This window comes from Halichoerus grypus, chromosome 14, assembly GCF_964656455.1.
Source record: "Halichoerus grypus chromosome 14, mHalGry1.hap1.1, whole genome shotgun sequence".
Taxonomy (NCBI): domain Eukaryota; kingdom Metazoa; phylum Chordata; class Mammalia; order Carnivora; family Phocidae; genus Halichoerus; species Halichoerus grypus.
In genome coordinates, this window is record NC_135725.1 from 91636127 (window position 1) to 91660604 (window position 24478).

Sequence of the window (24478 nt, forward strand, 5' to 3'; positions counted from 1 at the left end):
GATGCGTAATGCTCCCCAGCATTCTTGTGCATCAGGAGTGTGTGGATGGCCTGCGGTGTGGAGGATGGAGAAGCCAAGACCTTAGGGCTCAGTCACGTGCCCCTAGTTAGCCTAACATCGGTGCCTCAGTCAGGACTCAGACCCAGACCTGCTTATTGTGAACCAAGGGCCCCAGGCGGGACCCCGAGGCGCCCAGCTGTGTGTCCCAGGAATCGCGGGTTGCCGAGGGCCCGAGCCGCCGCGGGCAGACTTCCCCGGGGCCAGGAGCCCTAGGAGGGCCTGGTTTCTCCCCGAAGCAGGCTCTTACCAGCACGCCTAGTGAGTCTTACAAGGATGATTTTTTTAGCAGAAATGCTGATGATGTGAGCTCCCGAATGTTTATTTTACAAATTCTTGTCGTAGAACAAAAGCGTCTACCAGCTCCATACACGGCTAATTGCATAACGCTGTGTCTGTGTGCTGAAAGGTGTTTGCTTTAAAACGTTTATGGAGGATGCTCTTATCTTGTCTATCTGATTAAAATTCATTCATGCCACGAGTGATCCAGTTAGACTTGGAAGCGGAGAGTGGGAGGAAAAGCAAAGCTGAACGCTCTATTCATTGGAGAAATAGATTCTCCTTCCCCGGGTTTTGGAAACTGTCAGTGGAGTTCACAGCCTGAGGGGCAGCAGGCCCCCAAGGGAGGTGACGGCGCCGGGTGGAGAGGTGGCCAGCTGTCACCGGTAGGGACGGCCAGCCCTCGGTAAGGGAGGCCTGGCTCTTCTCCACCAAGTCCTGCCTTCCTTCTGGGGAAGGGCCCCTCCGTGTGCTTTCATTTCCCCGACCTTCCTGAGGGCTATCTGTGTAGGCCTGACTGTCAGCAAAGTCACATCCACTGCTCAGCGAGCCTGCAGGAGCCGGGCCGGCTGGTGAAGACCCTAAATACAAATTCCCTCGAGGCGTTGGGCAAAGCCTTGTCCCTCTCTTGGCCCCTTTGTTTTCTGTCCCCCAGGGCTGGCCCCCGGGGGCCACAGTGGATGCTGCCGTCCCATGGTTCTCAACCAACCAGGCTGGATTTGTGCCCCCCTGGGGGACATCGGGGGACATTTTTGACTGTCCCAACTTGGGGGATCCTACTGTCATCTGATGGCTAGAGGTCAGGGATGCTGCTCAAGACCCCTGCTCTGCCTGGGGCAGCCCCCGTGATGAAGTGACCCAGCCCTAAATGTCAGCAGTGCCGTGGCTCAGAGACCTGGTCTGTTTGTCCCCTGGGCCGCATTCCCCTGGCCTCGGACCTGGGTCGTGAAATGGTAGAAGTTTAGGTCCGGGAGGGGTGGGCAGGGGAAGCCCACCCCACCAGCATGGCAAGAGGGAGGAAGCTGGTGCCACAGTCCCCAGGGCATCAGGGTTTCGGGGTAACCGTGCACCCCCTGCCCTGAGATGTCTGGCTGCCTGGGGCCGATAGAGCAGGGGTGCGTCTGGGTGGCAGATGGCCCCAGGGGAGGCCACGCCCCCAGGCCAGTCCGAGCTCCGCGTCCGACTCCAGCTTTGCTTAGGGCCCCCTCCTCAGTCCCTGGGAAGAGGCGCAAACCGCACAGTCTGTGTGAAGTTCTTGCCACAAGAGGGCTGCTGGCCACCTGAGGGACCTGGGAGGTGGCCCGGCTGCCTTGCCGGCAGCCTCAGCTGGAACCAGATGGGGGGCCTGGCCTCTCTCTGGGGTCCTGCGGGCAGCAGGCCTCTGGAGTCGGCGGTCAGTTCTGCTCCCTGCTCGGAGGGCGCAGGCGGAGGCCACCTAACTCCATTCCACGGATGGCTTTACCTGGCCTGGGGACGGCGCTGGCACAGGGGGTGGGGGGGTGTCAGAGGGAAGAGGACATGTCCTCCCTCCTTACAGTTCTTGTTTGGCACAGAGATGAGGTACGTCCTGAGCTGATTATTGTCGGCAGTGCTGTTATTATTATTAATTGGTAATTAGCACGATTATACCTATGATCATGTATTAATAATACAGAATGACAGTAGCACATTACTATTGGTAATTGAGCAGACACTGTGTGCTGGGGCACGGTCCTGGGGGCTTGTCCGGCGTTCCCCTCCCACCAGCAGTAATAGGGTAATGCTTGTCTTCACCCCCACTTTCCAAATGAGGAAACTTGAGACACCAGGTACCTGGGACGTGTCAGAGGCCACGAGCTGGGGCCGGGACCTGATTCCAGAGCACATGCTGAGGCCTCGCATCCCACCTGCTCCCCAGACCTCAGAGAGGCAGATGTTTCTGGAAGAGGGTGGGATGTCAGTGGAGGCCATCTGGGAATCACTGGCGCGGGGGGCCTCGCGTGGGTGCGAGGACGGGAGGTGTCTCTGGGAGCCCACGGAGCCCTTCCTTTGAGACTGGGAGCACGAAGGAGCTTGCCTGGGTTGGGGCGGCTGAGCCCTCACCCTCCTTGGTACTGGGGGCGTAGACCCTTTCTTTTCGAGAGCCCGGAGAGGCTCTGACTCACTCCCTTCCCTTTGTGTTTGCACAGGGGGCAGATGGCATCCGCGGTCTGAAGGGCACCAAGGGCGAGAAGGTGAGTGCCCCTTCCTTCCTGCCGTGGCCGCCTGGCGCACGCAGCCCAGAGCGGGGTTCGGGTGGGTGGCTCCAGCGTGACAGCGCCGGACGCAGCTAAGGCTGCTGTGGCCTCTGAGCGGGAGGGACTGGATGCACCCTGAGGGCCACACTGTTTGCAAAAGGAAAACCCAGTCGAAGAGGACAGGCTGTGGGTGTCCCTCCTCGCAGGGCTGAGGGGCTGGGGCTTTGCACCCCTGCCCAAGGCCATGGCTCTGGCCCAGCACACAGCCCGCCCCTCACCTGCAGAGGCCATGGATGCCCCACGCCCCACTCCTGCCTCACAGGGGGAGGGGCAGCCCCTCGTGCTGCAGTGGAGCCGGGAGCAGAGGGAAAGCAGTGCTCCCATGGCCTCCAGCTGCTCCAGGCATGGGTCCTCCCCTGTGGCACCTGCCAGTCCTGAGGTGGCTCATCATGTGGCTGCCCTGGACGCGGATGGCAGGGAAGCCGGACCCTCCATGCTGTGTGTTTGCTCAGCCGGCTGCCTGGTGGAAGGCGCGGACGCAGTTGGGCTGCCTCAGTTCCCTCTGGGGAGCAGCCAGGGCAAGGCAGACATCTGAGCCCTCGTTCTGGGGCATCTGAAGTGTGGGGACAGAGGGCCGGTGGGTCAGGGCCACGCACTCTCCCTGCAGGGCAGACCATGTCCCCTCCAGCAGGTCCCATCTCCCCAAATTCCTGTGTCCTGTTGGAGGGGCTGCTCAGAGCCCCCGGAGCGCCACGTTTGTCTTGTCACTTTTGTCCTTTAGCTAGAGACAGGGCTGCTTGAGAGAATGTGGGTTGGGTGGCATGGGGCAGGCCTCTTCTCCCAGAGGGTCCCTGCGCTGTCCCTGAGTCAGTTCTGGGGTGGGAAGGGGGTGAGGAACCACCTCCCGGAATCGTGGCACCCTTTGAGCTGCTGCGGATGAGTCCCTGGCACTTAACCGAGTCACGGCAGCCTGGGGAGGGACGAGTTCTCGCCCTGTCCCAGAAAGCTGCCTCCCTCTGGGTATGAGCCCCTGGCCGGCCTGGGTGTTGAGGACCAGGCCCTGGATGGGCGAATGAGATCAGGATGCAGGGCCTGGACCCTGGGAGAGAAGGGCGAGCCAGGTGGCCCTGGGCAAACCACCTGAGGGTCTCTGAGGGTGTCTCCATGGGGACTCGAGTGGACAGCAGGCCACTGACATGTGTGAATCCCCAAATTCACAACTAGCAGGAACGTGTCCCACTGGCCCAGAAAACGCAGGACTGTGTCACTGAGGCCTGGGCCCACGGCAGGACTGCCCGAGCCCCAGGCCCTTCCCTCCCCTACAGCTCTCACGGGTCCTGGCTTCTGTGGGGCCTCTTCCCTGCAGCCCCCCTCCGGTGCTCGCTGGTCAGCGGTTACTGGGCCCCGGCGATGCCCGGACCGGACGCAGCTGTGGGCGCGGGGGCCAGCTATGCCCAGCTGTGCGGGGGGCGCTGGGCCGCGGATCGTGAGCTTGACCCCACGACCGCGGAGGGTTAGCGGAACGCCCTTCACGAGGGATGGCTCGTGCACTCAGAAGGCCCCCACCCGGCGCGTCCCGTGCTTGCTGGGGGCCCTGTGCTGAGTGTTGGGGACAGGCCATCCGGGAGGTGGGCTCTTTCACGCAGCCCAGGCATTGTCTTGTTCCTTGTCAGGGTGAAGATGGTTTTCCTGGGTTTAAAGGAGACATGGGCATCAAGGGTGATCGGGTGAGTGTTTTGGGGGTGTCGGGGGCAGGGGGTGGTGTCGGGGCCATGGGGAGGGGCCAGGGGCGGGGCTGTGGGGGGGCTGGGGTTTTTGGGGCCGCAGGACAGCTTCTCCTTAGGTGAAGCCTCTGTGGGGGCTCCTGGCCCTCAGGCGGGGACAGCTGGGGGCCCAGAGGCCTGGCTCTGTGCATGCCCCCCCTCACTGGCCCCTCATTTCTGGTTCAGAGCCCTGGCGGCTCTCTTCTGGTATTAACCCCCCGTTACTGGGGTCACCTGTGGTCACCTGGCCCCTGTGCCCTATGTCCTCACCCTGCACAGGGGCTCGGTGGAGACTTGTCATGTTTCGACCGACGCTCTAGACAGCAGAGCAGTTCCTTTGTCTCAGAAGGGTGGGGGCGTTGTGGGGGGCAGAGGGGAAGGGGCTACAGACATGCCCTCTGGCCAGGGAGGGCCGGGGTCCCTGCCCACCCCCACACAGCATCTCGGTCCGCCAAGCATTCTTGCGTGTTTTTAGGACCCTGAGCAGCTCCTGTGTTCTGTAACCTCATCCTGGGCTAGCAGAAGCTGCAACAAACCCATTCTTTTTAATGAATAATTCACCTCCACTCCAGAGGAAGCCAGTCGGTGCTGGGGGAGGAGGGGGCTTGCTCACATGGCAGGCGCCCAGCAGAAAGCCACCGGCTGCGTTTTCATCTAAATGAGGAGAGGGTGATGCAGATGACGCGGGAGGAAGTGTCCGGGGAGCGGGCGGCTGCCACACCGCGGTGCGGGCACTTTGAAGGTTCCCTCCCAGCTTCAGAGTGAGCCCAAGCCTGGGCAGCAGGGAGCCAGGTGCCTGGGCCGCCCGGTGGGCACGGCCACGGCGGCAGCCGGACGCACACCTGGACGACGGCTGTCAGCAGACACAGGGCTGTCACGCGGCTGCCGAAATTATTCCCTGACAAGCCGGGACTGCAGGTGCCTCTTCAGAACACGCCAGGGCGTGAGAGCCCCACATGCTTGGCGCGGCGTCCCCACCTCCAAAGGCAGAAGCAATCTTGGCTTCTATCAAAGGAGGAGGAATAAAAGAGAAAGATGCGTTTCACAGTTATGTCCCAGTTATGTTCCTGCTAAACACAGCCGTTCTAGAACTTTCTCCATGGTGACAGGACTCCGACTCCCCACATCGGAGGGGCCTCTCTGTTTGGCTGGTCAAAGTGCTTTTTATTCTGTCTCTAACGATGCAGTAGCCCGCATTTGGGGCCCATATTACGAGGATGCATTTTCAAAAGAGATTGCACTAAAGACGTTCGGCAGGCACATGCCAGGCTCCGAGAGCGGGCCCGCTGTTGGAATTAGGTGAGGGTGGGACTGGGAGCCGGGACCCCTCCTCAGCCAGGGAGCTGGAGTCATTGGTCTTAATTTCCCCCCGAGAGAAATTTCCACCCGGCACTGGGCATTTTCTACGTGCTCAGTAAATGTGTGAAGGACTCTTTTGTTGATGGAGAAAAACACTTGCTAGGGACTGAGGGGCCTGGGCCTGCAGACACACTGGACCTTACAAATAGGGGAGCTATCGGTCTTCATCCGTGCGGTGCGCATTTTTGTTGTGGGTGGTACAGCTGTCCCATGGCTGCTCCTGGGAGCCAGCGATCAGAGGGAGACTCAGCACTGGACAAAGAGCCAGGGTGGGCGCTCAGCCGGGGTGCTGCTATTGACCTCAGCAAGCCCCCAGACCCTCGCGCTTGTCTGGGCCCAGGCCTCCCCATCCATACCGTGGGCAAGTTGGGTGGGGCATTGGGACCCTGTCATCTCTGGGACATGTGCCATGGTCTTCTGTGTGCCAGCCATGCCCAGACAGCTGCCCAGCCAGGGGCTGTGGTCCGTCCCTCTGCCTCCTGGGCCTTCAAGGGAAAAAGCAGGCCCCTGCACATTGCTATTCTGCTGTATTTGGGGAAGTAGTGATTCAGAGCTCCCGTGTTAACCGGTTATCTCAGCCGAGAGGGGCTCGTTTGGAGAAGGGAACTGGGAAGCAGAAGCATGTGGCGTTGAGAAGAGAACCACCCCCTCTGTGCAGAGGGACGGCGTGGCCATTCAGCGAGCCCTGTAGCTCGCTGCACGCTGCTCTGGTCTTGTCCGACCCAGACACCTTCCATCTGCTTGAGCCGCCTGCTGGGCTGCGCGGGCTGAGCGGCTCCTGCAGCCCGGTCTTACCCGGGACCTGGACTCTCGGGCCCAGAAGGGCCGTGGGAGTCGTGTGGTGGGGGATGAGACTGGGGGTTCTCCCTCACCTTCTCTTTTCTGACTTGCAGGGGGAAATCGGCCCCCCTGGTCCTAGAGGAGAAGATGGCCCCGAAGGCCCGAAGGGTCGCGGAGGTCCGAATGGCGACCCTGGTCCTCTGGGACCCCCTGGGGAGAAGGTATGTGACTTGGGATGCTCCCCCCATCCCCCGGGGACAGATCCTCCTGATGGCCTTGGCTGTCCAGCCTGTAACTGCCAGGCTGAGGCCCCCAGATGGGGATGGGCGTGATCTGACCAATCTTCCCAAGGGATTTATCTGTTGACAGGTCCATCCTTTTCTCGTCCCGAGCTGGGTCTTTCTGAGCACTTTGCCAGCATCCTGGGAGAGCTCCTTCCTCCAGAGGTTCCCAGAGCTTGGGTTGTGAGCCCTAGCAACCCCGGCTTCGTCTTTCATGTGGGGACTCCTGCAGCTGTCCTTACCACTGCCCTTCGGGGCTGCCCCACCCTCCCCCTTGGCCCTGGCACAGGAGTGGGCTCTTAGAGTGCCCCAGACATCCGCCCTGTCTTGCCCCAAGGCTAGGACTCTTTTACAAAAGGGTTAAACAGAATCTCAAAGATAAAGGGTTCCTTTTATGGAAGATTGGTCTCCAGTTGCTTTTGCTTTAGCCATGGTGTCTTCTCTACTTGTGGGGCCTTTGCTTTTAGTTAGGGCAGGATTTTCGGGAGACACCATCCCAGGGGGCAGGCAGGGGTCTCTCCAAGTCCTTCGGTCTTTGGAAACCGCATCCTGCTCCGGCCCCTGCTGACACATGCCGGCTTTCCCCGCTCAGAGAAAATGGATCGAGAAATACGGTGCTGGCCAGATAACGCAACTCCTTCTTTCTCCCCAGGGAAAACTCGGAGTGCCGGGATTACCGGGTTACCCAGGAAGACAAGGGCCCAAGGTAATCTATGAGCATGTCAGGTGTTCGGACACCCCCTCAGGGCTCCTGCTTGCCCTGCCCCCTCTCGCCCAGTCACCGTTCCTGGGGAGGCTACTATGTCCCCCCCACCCCAAGTTCTGCCCTGTTCACAGCCTTCTGCATTAGTCTGGCCGAGTTGGAAGGAGGTGCTGGGACCATTAGTTGAGCCTTTCAGAGAATGGGGCAAAGCCAGCGGAGCTGAGGGCTGCGCGCGGGGTCCCCAGCGCCTGTGCCCACTGCTTTCTCTACACCGAGCACCGTGCAGCCTCGCTCACCTCTGCTTCACCCTGGAGATTGGAAGGTTATTTGCTCGTAACTGAGCGTCAAAGAGAGATGAAACCTTCTTTATATGGAAATCATGTTCTGCTTTAAGTGAAACAGCTCCTCGAGGCTTTGGAAATCATTTAAAACATTGTTTTTTTTCAAATCTCAGCTTTTATTATTCATGGTTCTTCCTTAAAAAGTAACCAGCCGCCTGCACTGGAGACATAATTAGTGGTGGAGGAGAGCCCCTGTCTCCCCAGGTTTGCATCTGTGTTGTCCTGCCTCCCGGGCTTCAGCGCCTCTCCAGACTTCCAGGCTCAGTCTCATTAAGGGGAAGGGCCTGGGGGCTGGCTGCCCCGCTGGGTATCCCATTCTGGCTCGGGAAAGAGCAGTCTTTCCGTGGAAGGAGCCGCACCTCATCTGCAGGGAGGCAGTTTGCTGTGAAGCAGGAATTTGTTTAGTGTCCGACAGTGGCATGCTGGACGTGGCTGTCATGTGGTGCCCACCGTGTCTTGGAGGAAGAGGGGCTGATGGACAGGTTTTCTCTCCTGAAGTACATGTCCCTCGGGGGGCAGAGTCGAGAGAAGTTTGGGGGTGTGTGGATCAAGTTCAGGCAGTGTCCTTGGAAGGCAAGGGTAGAACTTAGAAGCCGCCTGGCCGGTTTGGAAGTCCTTGGGAGTGCCTGGATGCAGCCACTGAGCTCTGTGGGACCTGCAGCCAGGTATCTGTGACAGTCTCCGGCCCAGATTGGCAGGTGGGCGTAGGGGTCGGTGGGTCACGCTCAGCTCCTGTGAAAAGTGCAAGGTTTGGACATTTGTGAGCTTTTCCTGGTCTAAGCACACATTCGGGTCAGGATTTTGAGCCACGTGGAGAGTAGGGGCCCACTGAAGATAGTCACCACCTCCCGTGTATGTGAGGGGCGGGGGGGGTGCTTTCATGTCACGGGAAGCTCACCCGGTAGGTGTCTGGATACTCGCCACATCAAAGTCCTGAGTTCATCTTTTGTCTACGTGCCCCTTGTAGGTCTCTAGAAAGAAATAGCTGTTAGTTGCTATAGCCGGTGCATAAATTTGCATTGATTTCTGACTTCATAAGCTGCCATGCTTTATTTAGAGGTGCTCTGGGAAGATGACAAAACATGACAACAAGGCACAGTAAACAAAATATCATAAACGTGAGATTCACACGTCATCTCCAGTTCATCTCAGGAGTCTGTGCGCCCTGTTCTTCCCAAATACCAATGTTTTGAAGACCTGGGTGTAGAGAAAGGGAGAAAGGAGAAGCATGGTTAAGACAGCTTTGGTTTTTAGACTTGGACTCTAATGATGCTCAGGAAATATTTATTGAGATGCTCAGGAAATATTTATTGAGTGGGCAGGTGATGGATGGATGATGGGTGGATGGATGAGTGGATGGGTGAATGGATGGATGGGTGGATGGATGGATGATGTATGTATGGGTAGACAGATTGGTGGATAGTTAGATGGGTGGATGGATAGCTGGCGGGATGGATGGACAGGTGGGTGGATGAGTGGATGGATGGTTGGATGGATGGGTGGATGGATGGATGTGTGGGTGGATGGATGAATAGGTGGATGGATGGGTGGGTGGGTGAATGGATGGATGGATGAGTGGATGTGTGGGTAAGTGGATGGATGAATGGATGGAAGGATGGATGGATGAATGGATAGATGGATAGATGGGTGTGTGGATGGATGGGTGGGTTGGAGGTGGGTAGAGTTTGTGTTGGGGCTGTTCATCCTGGCACATGCAGCCTGGCTCATCCTCTGGCCCAGCTCTCATGCTTCTTCATTAATTACCTCTCTTTCAGGGTTCTATTGGATTTCCTGGCTTTCCTGGTGCCAACGGCGAGAAGGGTGGCAGGGTAAGGCTAGCCTGACCTCTGATCCGGTGGCTTGTTCTGCTGCCTTGGTATTTAATGGGTATATTTTCTAGTACATCTTGTTTATTTTTACCCACTTTGCTGGCAAAACTGCTTTCCAGACAGCTGACCTTAAGCTCGTGGCCTTCGGCTCCAAGCCCCGGAGGCTCTTCCCACACACGGGGCTGGGTGGTGGTGGGGTAGGAAGGGCAGCAGGAGAGGAAAGCGTGTGGGGGCAATAGAGCTTTCTAATAAACACTCCGACACTCCTCCAGTCATTAGTGAAACCTGGATTCTTCCCTTTCCACCCAAGTGATTTTTCCTTCAGGCTAAGTTTAAAAGGAAGTGAAAGAGAAAAAGGAATTTCCTCCTTCTTTGTATGTCACTCACTGGGCTGATCCAAATTCAGGAAGCTCCTCCCCCTCGTTACTCCCCAGCTGCCATAGTCACAGGGCAGCTACCCAGTGCGGTGCGCCCTGGTCCCCTCTGTCGTCAGTGTGAACTTCGGCGTTCTGAGGGGCTGGCGGGGGAAGCCATGCCCCCCCCCCCTTGCACCATCCTGACTCCCTGCTGGCCCAGGCCTTCCCACAGGGAGCTTGCATGACGCAGCCTGAGTGCTGCCCTCGGGACACAGGATCCACAGGCGTGTGGGGACAGAGGGGCCGGTCGGTGAGATGTGTGCGGGCAACGCCTTGGGGGGAACCCCCGGCCTCAGAAGGACCGCAGCTCTCGCATGTCCTGGGGCAGCCCCCCACCCCCGCTGGAGCTCCTGGTGCAGGTGGAGGCCTGCACCTCCTCCGAGCACCTGCCCCAAACGGTCCCACTGGGTCTGAGCGGAGACCGTGAGCTCCCCTGAAACCAGAGAGAGACGTTAAGGCAGCCGAACCCGTGTAAACAAAGGTGTCTGCCCGATTCACAAGAAAAGGAAACAAGGGAGCGCTCTCGGTGCAAGCCCAGCGTGAACACAGGGGCACTGTTGTCATCTGGGTCTGGGTCTGGATCTGTCTCTCTGCTGTGTATCGGCACGTAGGTCCTGTCTGTGTCTGGATCTACATCTGCGTGTGTCTCTCTCTGTGTGGCTCTTCCCTGTCTGTCTGTCCATGTATCCCTCATCTACCCACCTCCCTACCTGTCTGTCTGTCTATCTGCTTCTTCCTTCTAGGGAGAGTCTGACAGATGTCTTTGGGGAAGGCTGTCCTCTGGAATACTCACAGAGGGCACTAGGAAGCGTGGGGTGACAAGGGGATGGTTCCTGTGCTGGAGGAGACCTCATGACCTTTGACACCACCCTGCAGTGAGACTCTCCAAGGGGGTCATGACATTCAGCATTTGGTCTTGTGATTTGACCACAACCCCTGTCCATGGAGGAGTCTGTCTGGCAGGGCCAGGGATAAAGGCCCTGTGGGGCTGGGTCATGTGGAGCTGTGGAGGCCCGGCCGGCGACCTGGGGCTGCACTCTGGTCCAAGCCCCACTGCCCTCTCCCTGCCCCTCGAGCTGCTCAGCCTCCCACCCCTGAGCTCAGAAGGCCGGATGGATGCCAGGGTCCCCTCCCCCCACCCCGAGCCCCCATGGGCCACTGTCCTCATGCGTCGGTGCCATGGGTCACTGGGGACACAGAGGAAACCGAGGTGTTTGGAGAGCAGGGCAGTGTGGGGCCAGGGGCTTGCTCTGGTGAGCTCATGGTTCCCAGGCCCTGAAGCATGGAGGCCCTGGGGAAACCATCTACGCTGGGAATTTCCAGGGATTTTACAGCTTGCGTGTGGTGGTATCTGTATTCGGTGGCCACCGCGGTGGGGGCAGGCCCGGATGACAAAGATGTGAACTTTGACAAAAGGGAATGGCTCAGGCCATGGCCAAACCGGACCGGCCAGCATGTCCACCCATCGTGGGAGAGAAATAGTCCCTGTGCCCCTCCTGGGGGCTGGGGACACAGAGGCAAGCAGAGGACATGGCATCTGGAGGAACACGGCTGAATCTGCCCCTGGGAAGCGTCCGAGACGGCCCTGCGCACAAGCGAACCAGCGTCCTGCCGCAGTTTTATATGCACGTCCTGGCAGGGACCCGCACCGTTCACTGCTCGGCTCATGGGCTCCCCACGCCCTAGTCCCCACAGGCGGCGGAGGACCCATGTTCCTGCAGGGAGAGGAGCCCCGATTATGCACGTCCACGGGGCGCCTCCTCCAGAGAGAGATGTCTGTATTCTGGAACTTTCCCCAGGGAAGGAAGGAGGCATTGTCTTCCAGGGGCAGTGACCTTCCCTGTGCCCTTGTGGTTTTCAACCCTCCAGGGACTGTGGCAGTCCGGCTGGTCACCGCCCCTTCTTAACCAACTTGTGGGGTTGTTCTTGGTATCCTGTCACTGTGTCCATCCATCCATCCGTTCAAACAGCAATCATGGAGCCCCTCCTCTGCCCCCGTGTCCCAGGTCCTCTTGGAGCCCTGAGGATACAGCAAGAGAAGCTCAGGTCCCTGCCCTTGTGGACCTCGCCTTCTAGAGGTGGGGGCAGTGGGCCAATCTGTAAGTAAAGCGGATGGCAGTGTGTGCTAGGAGCAAAACAGAGCAGGGTGGGCAGGGAGGGGTCACTGCGGAGGTAGGCAGGGGTCAGGGACGGACAGATGCCCGAGAGGAGCGGGCCTGAGTGGGGGGCAGAGCGGGGCTCAGGGCCAGGGGCTGTCCCAGGGACGAGAGGATGGTGAGCAGGTGGAGGAGACGAGAAGGGGTGGTATCCCCGGATTCAAAGCCACCCCGTGGAGCATGGTGCGATCTTGCCACTTGACTGACGATCTTGCCACTTGACTGATGGTGCTGGCTGCTTTTAAAACGTCCTCCCTGAGAGTCCCAGATGGAAATCGTCGAGATTCGGACGAGAGCCGTGGGGAAGGTGGTGAGAAGCAGAAGTTCCTGGTGCTGGTGGTGGAGCCTACCCCTCCCCGATCCTGAGCCATCCGCTGACCAGGAGGGCAGCTCCGCGGGGCTGGTGGCCGAGGGGAACCAGAGTCCTGAGACGCCACCTGCGTTTGGCTGCTCGGCTCGAACAGGGCTGTCTCTGGGGCTGCCTGTGCCTCCCCGGCGGGGACGTGAGGACAGGCGCTCACAGGCAAGCCACAGAGGAGACTGTGGATGGGGCACTTTCTGTCCACCAGCGTCCATGCCTCTCTGTCTTGGCTTAGTTTACAAAGAAGACCCGGGAGGCCCGGGTGCACCACGGCTGGGACTCCCCTGCTGTCTGCTCCGGGGTGGGTCATCTCTGCGGGACGAGAGCGGGCCGGGGCCGAGGGTGGGGGTTTGGGTGGAAGCTGGGGCGCACCCACAAACATCAAGCAGCATCCAGGGCCGGCCCCGGCGTCCACGCTGGTGAAAGTCTACCGTTGGAAGAAAGCAAATGTTTCATTAATTTTTGTATGCAAATATTTATTTGAAGCCAAAGGATATTGCCGTATAATTAAAGCAGGGAAACCAGAGTGCATTGTTAAAATGCAACATAATTATCTCATCATAAATTCATTTCAAGATGGGAGGCTGCAGAAAGCAGTTTGATGGTGAGAGGCAGGCAGCATGTCAGGTGGCCGGCCGTTAGCAACACAGCTCTGTCTTTGGTGTTATCGTTAGAAACTGGAATAAGATTCTGGAAAATCAGTTGAGAGGCGGTGGGGACACCGGGGTGGCGTTCAGCCTGCCGCTTCCACATGCCATAGGTAAACTGTGTTTACCAGCTATCAGAGCTTTGCTTCGGAGGGAAAAAAAAATGCAGCGCATCTGTTTTCCTTGGTTTGGAAAATGCAAAACAACGACAGCAAGAAAAAGGAGTCCAAATTCTATTAGAAGAGAAGCAGATGACTTTGGGTATATGATTTATATATTGAGTTGCAAGTTTGCTTGTCTGCAGAGTCTGTTGAAAATTTAATGGCTAATATTCTTAACTGTAGCAAAAGTAAATTATGTATGAAAGGGGTTGACGTTCTTCTCTTCTCTTGCAATAATGACCCCCCCCACCCCACCCCCGCCGCTGGGAGAGAGAGATGGAGAGAGAGAGGGAGAGGGCGGGTGGGCGGGCGGAGGGGGCGTCTATGCTTGCGGAAAGGAAACCAGATAACGGTGGTAAACATCCATCAGGCTGCAGGAAGAAAATTGGATTTCTGCAGGCCTGAGTGGGAATACAAAGCTCTGTGTGTTGAATGTGCAGTGAGTCCCTCGGCCTGAAAACTCTCCTGTAGAAGTAGAGATAAGGAGACAGGGTCTTCCTCGCTTCTGTCTTCGAGCGCTCTCCCCATAACCCAGGAGACGGCCAGCGCCCAGACCATGGCACGTGTCTCGAGCGACTGACCAGCCCCTTCTTCTCTGGTTCTAGGGCACGCCTGGGAAGCCGGGACCACGGGGGCAACGAGGCCCGACGGTAACCACCCTCAGGGTTTCCAGGACAGGGAGCGCTCGGTGGGAGGGGGAGGGAGGTGTCGAGGGCTGGGATGATTCGAGCTCACCTTTCCTCTTTCCTGCCTGCGCAGGGTCCGCGGGGTGAACGAGGCCCCCGGGGCATCACTGGGAAGCCTGGCCCCAAGGTAGGTTTTCAGTGTTTTCTGGGGTGCCTGCCATGCTACCCACAATCATGCACCTGTGGGTCATCATGGCCTTTTCATTTGGAGAAACAAACAAACAAAAAAAAGGAAGATATTTCCTTGAGGGTATTTAAGAAGGAGCTGGTCCAACAGCACTCGGACAGGTCAGGTTGAATGGAATCATGTGCCTTGGCCCCAAGAGCAGAGGCGGGAGGGGGCCCCCAACACCGGAACCTCTGAGACGGCAGCCTCAGGCCCTAGGAGGCTGGGCCCACCGGGCTTCGCACAAATGCCAAACCATCCGGGTACCCCACCATCCAGTTCTGGTGGGGAGGCCCTATTTCTTTTCTTGAAGAGCGTTTGGAAGCTATAGAGAGAGCTTTGCCAGAAATTGAAAGAAGGTTCTTCTGCCTCAGGAGAGGACCTGTGCCTGTCTCACACATCCCCACTTCCCGCCAAGGGCACTGTCGCTAACTCCCCCGACTCTCCATATAGAAACGCACGGCTGCCCAGCAGGCCCTCCCTGTCCCGCCGGGTCGCCGTTCCCAAGTGCATTCCCACCGGGGCCGGGGGCCTTCTGGTTGGCGGGGTGCAGAGCCGGCCCGCTCCCAGGCTAACTGGATGTGCCCACCAGAGGCCACCGTGTATTCTTCCGCAATGAGCGCATTCCCGTTTGCGGACGCGTGCCATCTGTGACTCTGATCCTGGCCATGTCATGGGCCTGAGTCTGTCTGCCGAGAGCAGCAGTACTACAGATAATAATAAAGCCCTTCTTGCTCTGTCCCTCCCTCCCTAGGGCAACTCTGGAGGCGATGGCCCGGCCGGCCCCCCGGGTGAACGGGTGAGCATCTCTGGGAAATGTCCCTGTCCATTTCTTCCCAGGGTGGGCTGGGGTGAGGAAGCCATGCCTTTGACCCTGCTGGAGGAGAGGGTTTCCCTCAAGGTCAGTGGTAGCCTTCACTGGGAGTGAAGTCTCCTGCCTGTTGAAGTCGGCAATCCCCTGCCCTTGGCCCTGGTCTTGGGGCTCAGAGGTGGCTGAGCCGTCAGGAAACTGGGCCCTCGGTCCTGTGCTGGCCCCCTCAGCTCCCCAGCCTGACCTCCTTTTACACGTTGGTGAGGATGGGGCTGGAATAAATGGAGAATGGGTCCAGGGGAGCAGAGAGAAATTTTGCTCAGGGAACCCACAAATCGGGAAGACAGTGGTGGGGGGCGCTGGGCCCCCATGCATTGGGGAAAGGACTTCTGTGCTCAGCTGGTTGTGCTTTGTCCCCAGGGACCCAACGGACCCCAAGGACCCACCGGTTTCCCTGGACCCAAGGGCCCCCCTGTAAGTAACGTGTTTTCCGTGTTGGGCAGGTGCAGGGATTCCTGGAGACGTTTGCTTTCCCTGGGGGCTTCATGCAGGCCCCTCCCAGTGGGCCGGTGGGAGGGGGGGGTCAGCCGGGAAACTGGCTGGAGAGAGCTGCTTTTCGGAAGTGTGGACCGCTTTCTCACTGAGACCAACATGACCTTCTAGTGGGGCCCAGTATGAGTATCCGAGGGCTGTCGTGCCAAGTTACCACCGACTCGGTCACTTAAAATGGCAGAAATGTGTTCTCTCATAGTCTGGAGGCCAAAAGTCCAAAATCAAGGAGTTGGCAGGGCTGGTTCCTTCTGGGGGCTCCGGGGGGAGACTGTCCCCTGCCCCTCTCCCGGCTTTCTATGGTTGCTGGCCGGCCTTGGCTTGTGCACCCTTCACTCCATCTTGCCTTCGTCCTCATGTGGCTGTCTCCTCCCTGGGCCTCTTGGGGTCTTCAAACCTCCATCTTGTTATGAGGACACCAGTCAGTGGATTAGGGCCCACCCTAGTGACCTCGTCTTGACTTGATGACATCAGCAAAGCCCCAGTGTCCAAGTGAGGTCACCTTCACAGGGGTGGGCGATGAGGACTGAACCTGTGTTTTGGGGGACACACTTCATTAATTCAGAAGAGGCATAGTATATGCCTGGAGGTCGGCAATCAGGACAGGACAGCCCTGGGTCCCCGTGCTGCCTGCCTCAGTTTCCCCCCGGGGGGTGAAGAGTGGCCCTCAGGAAGGCTGTGAGGGTTTAGGAGGTGACGCATAGGTGCTGTGACAAACTGTTACAGGAATTTTCTCTGAAATGATCACCCCCCACCCCGGGGATGGCATTAAATCCCAAAGGGCATGCTTCTCAGAACCGAATGAAACTTCTTCCCTTTGTTTCTTTCTTCAGGGTCCCCCGGGCAAGGACGGGCTCCCGGGACACCCTGGACAGAGAGGCGAGACCGTGAGTATTGGCGGTGTGGGGACACAGGGACACGGGGACGCGGGTTGGCCCGGCCTCTCCCACAGCCCCGCACGTGGGCACCACCTCCTCTGCCCCGTGGGCTTGGGAGAGAGTGGCCAGCCTCGGGAAGGCCCCTGAGGCCTGGGCCGTCTTCCGCTGACCTGGGGTGAGCCTGTCTGCGGACAGCCCCGGGCAGGCCCTGGGACAGCGCCTGGGGCAGCGGTGGGTGCCGGAGGCAGGGGCCGGCCTCAACCTTGTCCTAGCAACTGTGGTCCAAGGCCACATTTTAAACCGTCGTGGCAAATGAGATGCCATCTGCACACTGAAACCGTGTGTAGCCGACCTCCTCTTCCTCAGTAAAACCGTCGTGAGTGCAGCCCTGCACGAGCTGCCCGAGTTTGGACCAGAAGGAAGCCAGGAGGGCTCTGTGGCATTCCGTTGCGTCATGCCGGGAAGCTGCAAGAGGAGGGCCGCGGGCCTAGTGCCAGGCCCAGCCTCCTCTCTCCGGGCCCTTCTGGCCTCGGGCTTGATGGCAGGGGCCGTGCAGGGCCCCTTCAAGGAGGCAGGGGGCATTCAGCTATGCTCACGATCCCCCGCTTTGCCGCCCCGTGCCCGCCGCCCACCTTGCCCTTCCCTTTAGAAGAGCCCAGTGCAAGCTGTGTCATCTGGGCGTTTTTGGTTGGGACCAAAATCATTTTTCAGAAATAAGGTCACTTCCTGGGATTTGACCCAACACACCGCGTCCACCACAGGCGTGTCCTGGGGAGGGCATGGTGGGGTACACCTGTGACCTTGAGGCTCCAGGCTCAGACAGCTGGGGACCTCCTGGTCACCAGATAGATGGGGGAGGTTGCTGGGAGACCCCTGTGTCCCCGCAGCTTTTTTGTGGCCACAGATCTCTGAGAGGCTCTCACAGCAAATGGGGTCCCTGCGTCCAGTGGGACTTTGAATGCCAGATTTAACATCTTCTTGGTGCTCGCTCAAAAAAAAAAATCCCTTTGTCTCTCTGGTTCATTGTGATGAAACCTCTTTTAATTATACCTTCCCGGTGTTCCGCTGCAGACGCAGGCTGGCTGACAAATGCAGATTCCCTTGCTCTTTTGTTTATAGAGAAAAATTAAAACATTTCATCTGAGCTTTGCATATTTTTCTCTAATGCTGTTCCAAGGAGACAAGATAGAAGGTTTTGCCAAGTGTGTGCTTTTCTCCCTCTGACTTGTCCTGAAGACAGGCTGGTAGAATAATTAAGCTGCTCGTTTGCTGGGAAAGTAGCACAGGGACCCTCCATGCCGTGCCTGGCTGCCCTCGCAGACACGGGGGCACCCCGTCTCCGGACCCGGCCAGGACAGAGGGCTCCAACATGGGGCCCAGACACATCGTCCAGAAGGGTCTTTTCTGGAGTGTTGACTTCACTCTTAAGGAAATAGATACACAAGATAGCAATACTTCTAGATGTGAACCCAAAGCCCGTTTCTGGGCAAGGGCCTGGAGACCGATTCCATCCTTAGCAGCCAGCGAAGGTCCTGCCCATGGGGCAAACAGAGAGGCCCTTCTTGCCTTTACACTCAGGCTCCTGCCTCCCCTTGGGCACTTCGACCCTGGCCCTCCAAGCGGGGCTGCCCTCAACCTGTCCCCCACCCCTTGTTTCTGACCCTGTAAACGCTGCCTACAAAGAATTCTGCTTTAAAAATGGGCATATATGTGCCTTGCGTGCAACTCCCCTGGGCCTAAAGAGAAGAGCTCCCTGAGAATTTGCAGAGACGCGGAATCCGCCACGGGTTCCCACGGCCCAGCGGCGGAGCGTGAAGTTGCAAATGGCAGCGCGGTGGCCGTCCTCACGGGGATGCAGGGGCCTGCCCTTGCCCATCAGCCACGCGGGCAGGTCCGCTCGCCCTCTGGGTCTCGCTGGGGCTTCAGACTTCCCTCTGCAGACCCTGGAGCTGCCGCTCACGGCTTCCCGGGCATCACATCCGCGCGTCTCTGCCAGCTCACAAGGCACCTGCAGGTGGCACTGCATCGGCACGTGCCTGCTCTGTAGATGTGCCCAGAAATTAAGGCTTCCTCTCCACAGCCCGCTTTCCCCTTGAAGGGAGTGCGTGTAGCACAGCGGACGTCCACAGCGAAGCCAGGGCTGTCGCCCACGAGCAGTGTGCAGGCGGAAGTGCGAAACTCCCCTGGAATCGAGCTCACGGCACGTTCCAGCGGCCGGATCACGAAAGCAGCAAGCCCCCGCTGTTTCCTGATTTCCACGAACGCCCAGGGGCGCGTGAGGTCCCCTGTCACTCGGCAGAGGCGATAGCGACCCACAAGGGACCCGCTCACAGAGCCACTAAGGAGAAACGGCCCAGAGGTAGCTCCCGAGTCGAGCTTCCGGAGGTTGAGAAATGGCCCCAAGTCTGCTGGGAAAATGAACACTTAGTGACATTATAAAGATTAACGGTTTTAAAATATATTTCTCAGCACAAAAACACGGTGGCGGAAAAAGCAGCTAGTGAAGCGAACTTGTCTGGTGTCATTATCTTCATGAAATTAATATGCAAACGGAACAGGAGAGCGGGCCCTCTGGGTGAAGTCGGGAGCCTGTGCTATTTGGGGCCCCGGGCGGGGGGTTGGGGCGCGAACCTTCTGATGGGAGCCATTCGGCCAGCTCAGGCGCTGACTCTCTCCACAGGGTTTCCAAGGCAAGACCGGTCCCCCAGGGCCCCCGGGCGTCGTCGGCCCTCAGGTGAGCGGCGCGCCCCTGGCTTTCACTGGCCATCTGTGTCATGCGCCCACGCGGCAGGGAGGTGCCCCCAGATTCGGAAGGTGTAGGTGCAGCTCCTAGAGAATCTGAGTCCCACAGGCTTGTTAACATTCAGAGCTGAGCTCCGCACAGGGAACCAGATGGGAGAATGGGGGACGGTCTGTTGAACAGTCAGCGAGAACCAAGCAGGCGGAACAAAGAGGGCCCGCGGGTGGTTGGGGCCCGGCCAGGACGGGCCCGGCTCCTGGGCAGGGCCCCGCTGGGCCCACTCTTCCCTGCTCCCCTGCCCCCCAGCCGCTCAGGCCTCCCGCTCCCGGCTCCGGTCAGCGTCCCCAGCCTGGGCAGCTACCCGCCGGTGGATCACCGCGGGGCGGCTTGCAGCCGGGACCGATGGCTTCAAGCAGCAAAACCGGGCAGCGAGCTCCCACCTAATGTAGCAGTAAATGAGATATTGACCCGCTGCGGCCACGGACTGCAGGAAACGCGGGCATGCTGCCCACCTCGTGTGTGGCGATCTGGCCCCCCTCACGGCACGCAGCTCCCCCTTACATCCCACCCCGTCTGCTCTGCTCTTTTCCTTCTGGATTTTTACAGGAAGGAAGACACTCAAAAAGCAGCGTGGGGTTTGGTGGGCCCTTGGCCTCCACGGCCCCGGCTGTCCTTAGTTTGGGAAGAGAAGGTTGCTCCCTGGCATGTCTCTTGGAAATGTTTGTGGCTGATGCTGACTTCCCACACAGGGTCCCACGGGAGAAACTGGTCCGATGGGCGAGCGTGGCCACCCTGGGCCCCCAGGCCCCCCCGGGGAACAGGGGCTCCCGGGCCTGGCCGGGAAAGAAGGGACGAAGGTGAGTTGGTCGGGCCTTCCATGCCGGCCCAGACTTGCCTGAGGGAAGTTTTCTCCTGCACACATATACGCACTGGAATGCACGTGTGTCCTGAAAATACACGTATACACGTGTGCACGACAGGCGTATATCCCAGTCCCCGAGAGGGCCCTCTGAGTTTGGAAAGGAGGCCAAGGGCGTGCTGCTCGGAGGCCCCCTCTGCTCCCACGTTCGGCCCCGGAGAAAGTTCTGGAAGGTATTTGGAACCAGTGACTTGGGTGATGAGTCCATTTTGGGTGATGCTGCCACCCTTCCTTTACCCGAGCAGTCTTATGAGGAACCCCAAAAGTATGCAAAGCGTAGATGTGGGGGCAGCACAGCACCTGGCCCTCAGCTGCCGCTCAACCCACCGTGGTCCCGGAGGGATGGAGTCTGTCCTCAGACCACACGCGGAGCCAGCCCGTGGAACGTGCGTCCCGGGCGTGAGCACAGGCGGCGTTCCTGTGCGCGGACCTGCCAGCGAGCGAGTCCAGTCACGACTCGGAGGTTCCTTCTGAAGCCTGTGCCCGGGGCGGCCCCGCTCCAACCTGACCCTGGGAGGAGCTGGGGGGGAAACCCCGCCCCGGCCCCTTCCACCCTGGTCTTGGGCATCGCTCAGAAACTCATTGATGGCTCTGGTTTCAGGGTGACCCAGGTCCTGCCGGCCTCCCTGGGAAAGATGGCCCTCCTGGGTTACGTGGCTTCCCTGGGGATCGAGGGCTTCCTGGCCCAGTGGTGAGTGAGGGGTCGGGCAGGGGATGGAGCGGGATACCGCCCAGCCCGGGGGCCTGTCCCCACAGTGCCCCAACCACACTCTCGTTGCCCTGCAGGGCGCACTTGGACTGAAAGGCAGTGAAGGCCCCCCTGGCCCGCCAGGCCCCGCGGTGAGTACTGTGGCCAGCACAGACCTTTTCTCCCGTCTTCTTCCTCAAAACCTAGTCTGCAGGCAAGACACGGGTCCCAAGGGTCAGGAGAGCAGGCACATCTGCCCCGGCCCTCTGTGGGTCCAGGGAGGGCCATGGGAGGAAGTGGACGGCAGGCCGTGGGCTGGCAGCCGGGGTGACAACAAGCCAGGGGTGCACTGTGAGGGCAGGTGGAGAATGGGCGGTGTGAAGGCAAGGCCTCGGGGTCCTGTCATGACTTCGGAGGGGCAAGGAGCGCTGTTGTGCTTAGTGTAGGTGTGGGCCAGGGGCTGTGGGGGCGGAGCGGAGGGGCACAGATCTCTCCCACCCCTGAGCGTGGATTCGAGAGCTGGATGGCCCGCATGCCTGGGCTGCCCACGCAGAGCTCAGCCAGCGCAGGTGCAGGTCCATCCCCAGAGCTGAGGGCCCTGGGGGCTCCTATGAGTGCTGCCTGTCACCTGAAGGTCCCTCCAGCGTTCAGAGTCCAGCTACGAGGGCCCTGAAGACGCAGTGTTTCCAGAGCTGCCTCTGTGGCCTGGGGCACTTGGGGCCAGGCGGGGCTGCGTCCACCCTGCCCCGGACACTTGGGCTGACACTTGACGGAAATGTGACTCTCCCCGCCCTTCAGATGGGGCCCATCTCACAGCCCCTACTCTGCTGCACAGATGGGGGGTTGTAGGAGCTGCCCTGGCCCCCGTCTGGGTCTGGGCGCAGACCACAAAATAACCCTACCTTTCCCCAACTGAGTCACGCATCATTTCAGAGATGGCAGCTGGGAAGCCAGGCCTTTCTTTGAAATGTCACCTTTCTTCCCAATAAAGGCCAGTGCGGAATGATGCCCAGGCAATTGTGGCCTCTCAGTGCTGACCCTTGACCTAGGCCAGGTTCCCACCCATCAGCAGTGCTCCCGGGGCGGAGCCTCGCCCATAGAACATGGGGGAGCAGGGCAGAAAGGGAACCCTTTGTGGGCAGGCAGGCCCCGGAATGGGAGCCCAGGCGAGGAGATCATCCCACGGGAGCACCTAAGGAGGATGTGTTCTCGGACCCTGGGGGAGAGGCAGGAATGTGCTTGGGATTATAGGAAGTGGGGAGCTGAGAGGACCCCAGAGCTGGTCTGAGTGGTCTGTGCTGCCGAGGGCCCTTGGAGCTACTGAGGGCTCTGGAGGGAGGGTGAGCAGGAGGACCTGGTGGCGCTTTGGAAAATTGGATCTATGCATTTTGAGATCCTTGGAAATGAGCCGTTTTCTCGCCTACCACAGGGATCTCCAGGGGAGAGAGGCCCGGCCGGTGCTGCTGGGCCCATCGGAATCCCAGGGAGACCCGGGCCCCAAGGACCTCCAGGGCCAGCTGGGGAGAAAGGAGCTCCTGTGAGTATTGCCTTGGGGGTTCAGGGGCCCTCCCCAGCCTCCTCCGTCCTTGCCACGGGCGGGTGTGCCCCAGGGGTTTGCAGGATGGGGGAGGTGGGTGGAGCGCGTGCTTGTCCTCCAGGAAAGTGTGTGTGTTCCCAGCATCCTGACTGAGTCCCAGGGTGGGTTCCCAGGGTTGGCCGGCTTCTGTCAGGGAGTCACCCGAGCTGGAGGGGTGCTGGGGAGCATCCTGGCCAAGGCCCAGCCTGCCGCACCTGTGCGTCTGTGACCCGGCACGTGCATACAGAGGGACGGGCTGGGGACAGCGTGTGTCCAGGTGTAGTCTTGGCCTCGGGCTGGGCTCTGGGCACCATGTGTGGACAGGTCCCAGTTGCCTGCTGCGTGCACAGCCCCTCCGGCCGGCCTGAGCCAGGCTGGTCTTGGTGTGAGGAGGATGGGTGTTTGGGATGGGAGCCCCCTCCGCTGGTCTGGGGGCAGGAATGGAGAACAGATGGGCTGGGAGGCATGTGCTGGGAAAAGCAGCTTCTTCCTGGACCCCAACAGCCGACCACTCAGTGACCACGCGTGTGGCCCAGCCAAGTGTGGAGGCGTTGGGAGACCTCCCGCCCCAACCTCAGTTTCCATGCAGGAGATTAATGGGCACCTTCTTGTCTAGACTTCCCTCTTGGGAAGCCAACAGCTGCCCTCTGCCAAGCGCTTTCCCCCGAATCACCACAAAATATCCTTTACTGCCCCGACGTGCTCCTGCCCCGTGTTTGGCTTCCCCCGCAGGATTTTGCAAACTCCCACCTGCCCCACATTCAAATGGTCGTGGAGACAAATTTCAGCTCCAGGTTGCATTTTGCATTCAGATGTCAGCATGAGCAGAGTTCCAGGGGGAGAGAGGGCAAATGTGCACATAAATGATCTCCAACGGAGTTAGGACACCCGTGCTGAAGGATTCCTGTTGGACAGACACAGTCTTCCCCGTGCGTTCCGTACCTGGTGGTTCACGGGTGGGAAGGGCCCGGTGGCCGTCCCTGGGCGGGAGCTCCCCGTTGACACCACGCTGGGAGTGTCTGCACCACCAAGAATCCATTCAGTCTGGTATCGGCAATTCTGATGGCATCTAATCATTTCCACTGAGGCCATTGGACATCGATCCAGTAGAACTTGGTGCCAGAAACCCGCCTTCTTTGGGGCGTTCGATGTGCACAGAGCGCACGCAGATTCGGTTGCAAACAGTTAGGTTTGTTGCTTCAGGAGAGTAAACACTTGAGCAGAAACCTCTCAGAGTTGCACTATCCACTTGAAAGCTTGTCATTCTCCCCGAATAGCTCCGGAGAGAGGACAAGGCCAGGTGTCTCCAAGCACAGCCGACCTGACCAGTAACATTGGATGGGAAGATTCCAGGCGAGCCAGAGTTAGCCTGAGCATTTTCTGGCTTCATTAGGGTAGAAATTTATCTCGACAGGAACGAAATTGAGGGGCCGGCAGTGAATTGTATGGGCAGGAAGGGATGAGATGGAGTAGTGACGTCTGGGTACATGCTGGCCGCATTTAGATCCCGAGACCGAGTGCACGTGTTCTCTCCCATGTCCCTCCCCCAACACGCACCCCTTTGTTCTGTGCTCCTAGAGAGATTCTGACATTGGGAAAACTGAGCAAAGCAAGGCCTCAGTAAGGATGTTTGAGATTACCAGGGGCAGTTACAAGGGAAATGAATCAAAATTACAAGAAAAGAAAGATGGGTGTGTGCATACCTGTTTGGCATGGGGGTGTTGGCAGAGAATTGAAAGGGTAAGAGCATTGGTGGAGGCCACAGCTCAGGCCCTCCTGGCCGCTAACATAGATGATCCCACACACAGGCTCAGGACTCTGGCTGGCTGGGCTGAATCCCGGCTCCACTGTTCACAAATTGTGCTTCGGTTTCCCCATTTCTAAAAGAAGTGCTCTTTGTAGGACGGGCATAGATAAAACGCAGTGGTGCACGAGAAGTGGGTGGCACGGGGCCAGGCTCGGCTCAGAGTCACCCTCCACGTAGCTGGCTGAAATCTGTTGGGACTGTGCCAGGGGTCACTGGCCCAGGCTGCTGCTCCCCGCCTGTGGGCCCCTCCTCTCTGGGGTGATGAGATGGTGGCAGGACATTCCCACAATGGAGCTGTGTTTGACTGGG

At 59.1% G+C, this 24478-nt stretch overlaps 1 protein-coding gene across 3 annotated transcripts in view; it reads left to right on the top strand.

Annotated features, from left to right (window-relative positions):
* Positions 1-24478, top strand: part of COL5A1 (collagen type V alpha 1 chain) — a 155916-nt gene that overhangs the window by 101861 nt on the left and 29577 nt on the right. For all 3 annotated transcript variants that reach the window (XR_004922416.2, XM_036108711.2, XM_036108705.2), the window contains exons 28-42: positions 2505-2549; positions 4226-4279; positions 6568-6675; positions 7388-7441; positions 9555-9608; positions 13955-13999; positions 14109-14162; positions 14956-15000; positions 15433-15486; positions 16395-16448; positions 19120-19173; positions 19929-20036; positions 20700-20789; positions 20885-20938; positions 22216-22323. Coding sequence is in view for 2 of the 3 variants with exons in the window: in XM_036108711.2 (XP_035964604.2) it covers positions 2505-2549; positions 4226-4279; positions 6568-6675; positions 7388-7441; positions 9555-9608; positions 13955-13999; positions 14109-14162; positions 14956-15000; positions 15433-15486; positions 16395-16448; positions 19120-19173; positions 19929-20036; positions 20700-20789; positions 20885-20938; positions 22216-22323 (981 nt within the window). In the remaining variant the exon portion in view is untranslated. The remainder of the gene's footprint in view (positions 1-2504; positions 2550-4225; positions 4280-6567; positions 6676-7387; positions 7442-9554; positions 9609-13954; positions 14000-14108; positions 14163-14955; positions 15001-15432; positions 15487-16394; positions 16449-19119; positions 19174-19928; positions 20037-20699; positions 20790-20884; positions 20939-22215; positions 22324-24478) is intronic.